At 35.0% G+C, this 9898-nt stretch overlaps 1 protein-coding gene and 1 non-coding gene across 2 annotated transcripts in view; both read right to left on the reverse strand.

Moving 5' to 3' along the window:
- Positions 1-549: 549 nt before the first annotated feature.
- On the reverse strand, positions 550-631 carry Trnas-uga (transfer RNA serine (anticodon UGA)). Its single transcript has one exon. It is a non-coding gene; the product is annotated as a tRNA-Ser (tRNA).
- A 3326-nt stretch (positions 632-3957) lies between these two features.
- Positions 3958-9898, reverse strand: part of LOC135197378 (integumentary mucin C.1-like) — a 25345-nt gene continuing 19404 nt past the window's right edge. Inside the window, exon 2 of the mRNA XM_064224488.1 lies at positions 3958-4406. Coding sequence (XP_064080558.1) covers positions 3958-4406 — 449 coding nt within the window. The remainder of the gene's footprint in view (positions 4407-9898) is intronic.

Raw genomic sequence — 9898 nt, forward strand, 5'->3', positions numbered from 1 at the left:
CATTACATATTTATACGTATATATGTGTGTGTGTCCATCATACCGACAAAAATTACTGTGGAATCATGTACTAGGAAAATCAACCACATGTGTTTTATGCATACACATAACAACCCCTGCTTATAACTCTGATGTATCCATTGTCACTTTAAAAACTGCAATTTACTCTTATTTATAAAACATTTTCGTAAATTTTGAATAGAAACACTTCATGAACGTAGTGCAATAATAAAAATACCACGTGAGCATTCCCTACAGTCGTATTTTGTTTATAAAATCATATACAAATAAACTCATTCTAAATAGTAAAACACCTAAGCCACGGCCTTATCATCATATTACCATAACGTGACTGACATAACGTAACCTACAAAAACCTGAAATTACCATTGAATAGTATAATACATCAACAGGTTTTTAACATCCCAAGGTGGAAATTATTCTTCTCAAGTAGTACCAACATCTGTACCACGACCTTATCTTGTTTTACGATGACCTCTTGATGCAACCATGTCAATACGTCACAAAGCTACAAAAAAACACTTCCACCGCTGCGGACAGGATTCGAACCTGTGCGGGCAGAGCCCAATGGATTTCAAGTCCATCTCCTTAACCACTCGGACACCGCAGCTCTAACTTACAAAGAAACTATCATTAATAAAATATAAATTTTATCAATGTATTCCTCCGGAGCTAAAAGTTTAATTTGAAATTTTATTTCAAAACTGTCGTTGTCTTTACATAACAATAGATACTTCAGTAACTTTATTAATAATTCAGTGAAAGACCATGACTCGCTCACACCTCTCTGGCATCCGCTCCACTCGCTGATATCGTGTAGCGAATTTTACTCAACCTGCACCTCTTATTTTTTTCGCCATACGAACTTTATCGTTTGCTTTCAAACCTAGTCTTTCGAGACTACCGTATGTGATCACGGCTTTCTAATATCTACAATGTCTGAAACTGGTGTGAGAGAGAGAGAGAGAGAGAGAGAGAGAGAGAGAGAGAGAGAGAGAGAGAGAGAGAGAGAGAGAGAGCATCGCGTGATTCAGACATCTGAGCATCCCTGATAACGGCTTGTGTAATGATTTTCGATGCATATATTACCTTCTAATCTTTTCGAGTATTCTCCACTAATGATGGCAGGCTTCGTGTCAGTTTCGGTCCGTATACGAGTACATTAATTATCGAGTACGTTGCTAGACGCACGGCCTAGACCATGATTCGACCCATGGTCTAGAATTTAGATCTAGACACGGTGATTAGACCTATAGTCTATGGTATAGTGCAGAACACGAGGACAGTACGTAATATGAAATTTATCTGAAGTTAACAGTTTGATACGAACTCTTGGAAATACTGAAGAGAATATTCAATATTGAATTATATAGCTTTTTTTTTTTTTATATATATAATTTAAAAGGTTTAAATATACTATACTTGTTTATTGACTGTTACCAGGAGTTTATTCCATAGTCATTAGTTTATTGAATAAGCAAATTACCTGATGTGGGTTTTAATTACTGCATATATATAGCTAGATATTTTATCTAATATAACAAACATCTACATAAAACACGGCGCTCTTCGACATAATAATTACGTCAAGTAGTTACTTCACTGCCATATTGAAGCAGTTTACGTACTACTAATTTACATTAAGATTATATTTTCATAATAATTCATATGATCATACGAGACTTAGACTTTTCACTCGTCATACCTGAACACTTGAAAAGACCCGAACTCCGCTCAGTTACTCGTATGACCTACTGATTACTCTGTAATCCGAACCAGCTACTTGTAGGACACACAAGCAATGCTTGTACAACCCCCTAATGAGTATATTTGGGTAACGTCTCATGTTCGAGGTTAAGCAAAGTAGTCATTGACGTTAACAGCAAATTTTTTCTTATATTTTAATCGCATTACTTACTAGGGTATTTTTCTCCTAATCTGTATGTATGTATGTATGTATGTATGGTATATAATAAAAATAAATGTTTTTTTTTTTTTTTTTTTATATATTATATATAAATATATTTAATAAATAATATATATATATATAATATATGTTATAAAATAAATATATATATATATTATACACACACACACTGTTGAGAAGTATGTAAAATTTATTTCAGATCTCAATACAGGGAACAAAATGCGTTCCAGATTCGAAGATAATGTCCCAAATTCGTTGCAGAATCTAAAAGAGAAATTTCTAATTCCTATTTTAACTGCTAATAAATCTTAAGTCAGATCCTGAAGAGATCACATACTTTACCAAACCAATCTGAGTACCACAGCCCTTCCAGATCATGACACAGGGGTTCTAAACACCTTCCTAATCCCCAAGTATAGACCCAAATTCTTTAATGGCCTCAAGACGAAGTCTGAAGGTAGAATGACTATATATATTCCAGGGCCATATAACTTTGCTATCCTCGAAATGGGACCCAAGGTTGGTAACTGTCAGTGCGCACTCTGAACTTCTTAATTGGGTACACAACTGTACGTAAGGTGTCCCAGTTAAACATGCGTATGATTTAAATCCATAGGGATTACAACATAATTACACAAATCGCCGATCCCAATTCGTTGGTCTTACGGATCCTATTTCTGTTTCACACCACACCACGTCATAAATTTTCAAGAATCGTCTCTAAAACAGCTGTTCATTATAATGACTTCTTACTCTGAAGGAATTTTCTGGGCCCAGAATCGGCACTGGGCCTGTTATTCACTTCAGCATCAATACTTCCTTTCTACACTAATGTCCCATTATGCTCGGTACAGATGAATTTGTGCACATTCTGACTGATAAAAAAATAACAAACAGCCAAGTTTCAATGAATATTTAAATGATAATACAGTTCAAGCAGCTGTTCACAGGAATAAATTCTTAACTCAACTTAGTCACAAATCTGCGAGAGGGTATTTACCTACCTGCGTATGAGTGGTGTGTGTGTGTATACATACTTACATAGATACACACACATACATACATACATACACACACATATATATATATATATATATATATGTATATATATAATATATATATCTCTCTCTTTTATTGTAATAGTACAATATGAAGATAAAAGGCCCATAAAGCACTTTTTGAGCAACGTTGCAACCATATGTTTCGAGCACTTCCTACTGTGCTACTGATCACTGGTAAAATATGGACATAGGATATCTGCTTGTATATAAACTCTTATAAGATATCTTATGTCTATATTTTACCAGTGATCAAGAGCACAGAAGGAAGTGCTCGAAATATATGGTTGCAACGTTCAAATACGTGTTTTATGGGACTTCTATCTTCATATTTGTGTGGATATTTATATATAATTATACATTAAGACCAAAATTGTCATAACCAAGGCCACAGTATACTACACTACGTTCCAAGCCTTTCAGCCACATGAATTACAAAATGTCCACAGCTCCGGGAGCTTCCCAGAACTTCAAAAAACAGATCCAACTCGGGGAAACGAAGAAATGAAAACGTATGCTATACTATACGTGCTTCGCCACCCCGGCCGACGACCGCTATATAGAAGACCCTTCAGTCATTGCAACGGTTCATTAATCTTTACAACGTTGACTCTGGCGGGGCTTATTAGCCTGAGCGGGAGACGGTGCTGCGAAACGCATTAATCCGCGTATAGCTACGTACATCAATGTCCGGGCGTGCAAGGGAGACCCCATGTATACGTACCTCATTAGTTATTACCTTCGTGGGAAGTTAAAAAAAAAAAAAAAAAAAAAAAAAAAAAAAAAAAAAAACTCATTAATCAGCAAGTCAAGTCTGCCAGACTCGTTTATCATTTTCCTCATTGAAGTTCTATATAGCGGTTGGAAAGTATTTAATTTCTGTGGAAATGGACTTAAATATGCATTAGTGGCACTAGCAGTATCGACGGCAGTTTGAACTTTTTAAATTGGCTACTGCAACGTAGCAAATGTAATGATTGGTGTAGCAGCAGTAGTAGTAGCAGTAGGGGTAGTGGTGGTAGTAGTAGCAGTAGCATTAGGAGTAGGAGTAGTATTAGAAGCAGCAGTAGTAGTAGAAGTAGGAGTAGTATTAGAAGCAGCAGTAGTAGTAGAAATAGGAGTAGTAGTAAAAGCAGTAGTAGTAGTAGAAATAGGAGTAGTAGTAAAAGCAGTAGTAGTAGCAGTAGGGGTAGAAGAAGCAGCAGTAGTAGTAGTAGTAGTAGAAGAAGCAGCAGTAGCAGGAGCAGTGGGAGTAGTAGTAAAAGCAGCAGTAGTAGATGGATAGTAGCGGTAGCAGAAGCATAAGCAAAAGCAGTAGTAGCAGTAGCAGTAATAGTAGTAGTAACAGTAACAATAGTTATATGAGGGACTTGAGTATTTTGCAGGACGACGAAATTCTCCTTACGGTATAAAAAAAAAAAAGTTAGCATATTTTATTCAAATCTTTCTCTATGACGAAACTTTATCTGTTCGAACAGGCAACCCGATACGAAGAGCGAAGCCGATTGACCCCAATCACGTCTAACTGGAAGACCAATAAGCATTTCGTGAGACGGTACATAAGTAAATTTAAAGAGAGTACACTCCCAAATGAAAGTAGATACTGATCATAACTACGTATTACCTAACTTTAGTATTTTATAATCATTATAATTACGAGTACACATGGGTCATAAGGAGGTTCTCTCTCTCTCTCTCTCTCTCTCTCTCTCTCTCTCTCTCTCTCTCTCTCTCTACATATATAATATATATATATATATATATTATATATATATATATATATATATATATATATATATAATATATATATATCGAAATTATTATCAACTAAAAAATTCCCCTTCGGTTTACATATATTAAAAACTAATAATTACGTAATTCCGAGGTAAAGCGAATTAGATATTAAAGGACATTTGTAGCTCGAATAAATTTATATGATCACGGTGATGTAATAATTTTATATATATATATATATATATATATATATATATATATATATATATATATATTACGTTTCTCATCTCTTATCTCCCAAACCGATTACTCAAAATATAAACCATATATGGCCCCCAATATAATATAATAATAATAATAATTTTACTTCATCTCTGCTTATCAAACCCTTTGGTGAGTCATTCCAAACGTTCAACAGATTTCTATTAGGAGAAACTGCAGTTATTTCGACCCCTGCAGTCTTTCCGTAGTCACAGCGTTATTTCATGGGGTAAAACTTATCATTCACACAGAGAAATGGAAACACCATGAAAAGAATGAATGGCGTTTAATGCTTGACTCACTCCCGTTTGAAAAATTTATCTTTTTGAGAGTGGGTTTGTTCTCTCTCTCTCTCTCTCTCTCTCTCTCTCTCTCTCTCTCTCTCTCTCTCTCTCTCTGACTGCAATATCAATAATAACACTCTTCTCTTAATGCGCTTGACTAAAATATGGGTCCTCTTACACGATTTCCAAGAGAGATTTCTCTCTCTCTCTCTCTCTCTCTCTCTCTCTCTCTCTCTCTCTCTCTCTCTGCTCTTCTTCCCCCAAACCTTACCCCACTCCCCCACCCATGCTTCAGTTCCCATTCCATTTCCATTCCAGGATTTCCAGATGAGAGCGCAGACCTGGAATGAGCACAGGCCCAACTGTGTTCTTTCCCAAGGAGGAAGGAAGTCCCTCCCCCTCCCTCCCCGCTCACCCCTTCCCATCCCCCTTCAATCCAAACCCACTCTGTGTACAGAAGCTGATCTTCCTTAATGGATATAGCATACAGATCGAGTCTCCCTTTATTTCAATAAATAGTAGAAGCGTTCTTTTTTAATGAATACAGAATACTGTGGTAAACATCCTTCACAGAGACATTACAGTAACAGTTTCCCATTGTTCGTCTGAGTCAACAGAATACAGTAGTCTGTCTTAATGTATAGTAAACAGTCGTCATCTTTAAAATTGATACTTGGCAAATTCCTCCCCCACACAAAAGCGTTTCTTAAGAAAAAAATTTCATGTACTCTTCATTCTGTTAAGACCTACAATTTCTTTAGAATGGCTGTGTTGTTAATACAATAAAATTAATTATTCTCTCTCTCTCTCTCTCTCTCTCTCTCTCTCTCTCTCTCTCTCTCTCTTTACAGCTAGAATAGAAGAAGTAAAGGACCTTGACTACTGGGAAAGACTACAATCATTAAAATTATATAGTCTAGAAAGGAGAAGAGAACGCTACATGATAATTCAGGCATGGAAACGATAGAAGGAATAGCCGAAAACATCATGGAGCTAAAAACAAATATCAGAAAGAGCAAGCAAGAGGTAGATTAATAGTGCCCAAAACTATACCTGGAAAAATAAGGAAAGCACACAGGACATTAATCCACTACGCACCAGCATCGATAATGCAGCGTCTATTCAATGCGTTGCCAGCTCATCTGAGGAATATATCAGGAGTGAGCGTAGATGTGTTTAAGAATAAGCTCGACAAATATCTAAACTGCATCCCAGACCATCCAAGATTGGAAGATGCAAAATATACCGGAAGATGTACTAGCAACTCTCTGGTAGACATTAGAGGTGCCTCACACTGAGGGACCTGGGGCAACCCGAACAAGATGTAAGGTCTGTAAGGTAAGGTCTCTCTCTCTCTCTCTCTCTCTCAGGTACTGCAACCAATGTTATTCTTCTTTAGATATAGTAAGGTTGATATATACTGATAATAAACTATATACTAACAACCTCTCAAGTTTCATTATACCCAATAACCACTCTCTCTCTCTCTCTCTCTCTCTCTCTCTCTCTCTCTCTCTCTCTCTCTCTACAACTTCTGCCACCTCTGACTAACTAAGCACAGCAAAGTGGTTATTATGATAACAGACGATATACTGACAACAAGTTTAAGTTTTATTGTACCCAATAATCATTTGCATTCTCGAGAACCCCCAGGATTTTTCCGTAGTAACAATAAAATACAATGTTTTAAGACGTGAGTCACCGAACAGGTACAATAATGCAATCAAGACCACAAGTGTGCTTGAGGAGGAAAAAAACCTGGCGTGAGTTATGGAATCGTCCTCTTAATCATTACGGAAAACTTGCGCGAGTGTTGACTGAGAATAAGTGGCAGTTGTTGAGCTATGTCTACATAGTAAATTTAGAAATAACGGATTAGAGTGCAAGAAATATATATATACATATATATAGAAGTGAGTTATAATGACTAGCATAAACAAAATTATGGACAATTACTTTTCGATACACGCAAAGAATGAGAGAAAAAACAAGTTGACAGAATAGTCCAACCTATAAATAATAATAATAATAATAATAATAATAATAAAAATAAAAATAATAATAAATAATTAAAATAATATTAATAATATAATAATAATCAATAATAAAATAAATAAAAATTAAAATAATAATAATAATAATAATACCTGTTAATTACTGACATGGAGTAACAGAGGTGTTTGAACTACAGATCTCAGTTCAGGAATATAATTTCGCGAGAGACTATATAATAATAATAATAATAATAATAATAATAATAATAATAATAATAATAATAATAATAATAATAATAATATCAATTCTTATACACAACGACGCAACGAAATTACGTAAGAATAAGACGTGCACAAACACCCACAAACATCAAAAAAGTCCTCGGAATAAACATTCTTGGAGAATATGCTTTCGCTATCCCACCTAAGAAAGAGTACAAGGGGTCAAGCTGGTGTCAGTATGAGACGCTGAATTCACAAGGGCGCGCGTACATAGGCAAGAGGGCGTATCTGTCTCTGTGTGCATGTATAGCCAACATCAGTGCTCTTAATAATACTGAGTGGCTTCTCAATGTTTAAGAACTTTGCAGTTCATGGTGTCAGCAGCTGGCAATCAGAGTTCGACTTTCCATACTTGCAGCCAGAGAGAGCATTAAGCTAACTATACCAATGAAATGGCTGGAAGTCTGGTTTTTCCAATGGCCAAAGTTTGATTCGTGCGTGTAACTATACAGCATGAAAACTTGGTCACTAACATTTGACAGGATACTTCAGATACTATATCACAACTATCAAACATATTTGAACTCATCAAAAATCAATAGGTGAAGCGCAGTTAAGAGATCCATCACGGCAGACTAGCAAAAAGAAAAAAAAATATTAAATAATGTACGAATTCTCACAGAGATAAAAATATATGACTGCGTGGAGGAAATATCTTACCAAAAATTTACGAAAGCATACAAAAAAAAAAGTTCAATTATATTCCCAGTAATAAGCAATTTAAAAAGGTAAAACTTCCTCTTTTAATGAAAGTGTAACATGAAAAGACTGAAGGAAATAATCTCTAAAACTTTAAAACTTTTAAAAAAGAAAAGTTTCAGAAACTCGGAGCTCAAAATGTGGGAGCCTCATTGAAAGGGGATGAGCCTCTTACTGCCAGATGAGGCTTAGCGAGGGAGAGGGGTGGGGAGGGGGGTTGGATTTAGGGAAGGGGTGAGACGCGAGAGATGGGGAAGAAAGTTTTGGATACGGAAGTAGGTGCTCACTTGAACTACTTTGTGGAAAACCGTCGTTGCATATGTTTGTATGTATGTATGCATATATATAGTATATATAAACACATATTCTCTCTCTCTCTCTCTCTCTCTCTCTCTCTCTCTCTCTCATCTATATATATATATATATATATATATATATAGATATATATAGATATGATAGATAGATAGATAGATAGATATAGATAGATAGATAGATATATATATATATATATATATATATATATATATATATATATAATATATATATATATATCTAGATAGATAGATATATGTATATATATATATGTATATATATCTATCTCCTATCTATCTATCTATATATATATATATATATATATATATATTATATATATATATATATGCTGGCACAGCTCTCAATTAAAATCCAAGCCTTGTTAGTTTAAAAAATCAAGTCCCTTTCCCACCAAACTTCTGTTAAGAAATTTAAGATTGACAATTTTTTTTTGTGTTCCAGTCCACAAGATTCCTCCCACAAACGAAAGTGCGTGAATAATGACAGAAATCCTGAGTTTACTGAGCAAGCAATGCAGTTGTACGCTTGCAGCATATGCAGCTGCTGCTCACAGCATTAGTTCCGCGCTGTTCCTTGTCTAGTCATGCTTAAAAAAATAAATAAATGAATAAAAAATTAAAAAAATAACTTTTTCGGGCCAGGTTGTGACTTACTGCCGATTGCACCAGATTCCTAAAGGATGTTCGAGTTTTTGTAAGTTACTTGTTCGTATTTATCTTGATTCATTGCAGGGTGCAAACGTCAGAAGGTCAGAAAGGTAAACAAATACATTGCATTCTGTTGCTAGGTACTGATACTAATAGGCATCCGGACATATTCGGCACGAAGCTTATTTATAAAAAAAATTACTTTGCGCGCCTTGATTGAATATGCCATACTCAGAATACAAAACACATACACAGTCAAAAAGATATTAAATTCAATGGAAAAATGAATATTAAAACCAACTGACACACAGATAAAAGGCGACTCTTTTTCTAAGAAGGAAGGAAAAATTTGAGATAAAAAACACATACAATCCCAAGGACTTGTATAGAATGTTGAAATCAACATGTATACAAAAAATATGAATAATAAATTCGTAAATAAATCTTAGGTACCGAACGAAGTCAGCAGCACAAGCCCTGATTCACAAACAAATAAAGCAGTATACGAACAAACATGCACAAACACACAAAAGACAAAAAGAAGTAGAATCTTGAGACCGATGTCATTTGTTTGTTTGTTTGTTCGTTTTTTTTCTTTTGACGGATACCCTTTTCAACAATCCAACCCTTTATGGATCTACTACCAAAAATGAATATA

This window comes from Macrobrachium nipponense, chromosome 23 (genome assembly GCF_015104395.2).
Source record: "Macrobrachium nipponense isolate FS-2020 chromosome 23, ASM1510439v2, whole genome shotgun sequence".
In the NCBI taxonomy this organism is placed as follows: Eukaryota; Metazoa; Arthropoda; class Malacostraca; order Decapoda; family Palaemonidae; genus Macrobrachium; species Macrobrachium nipponense.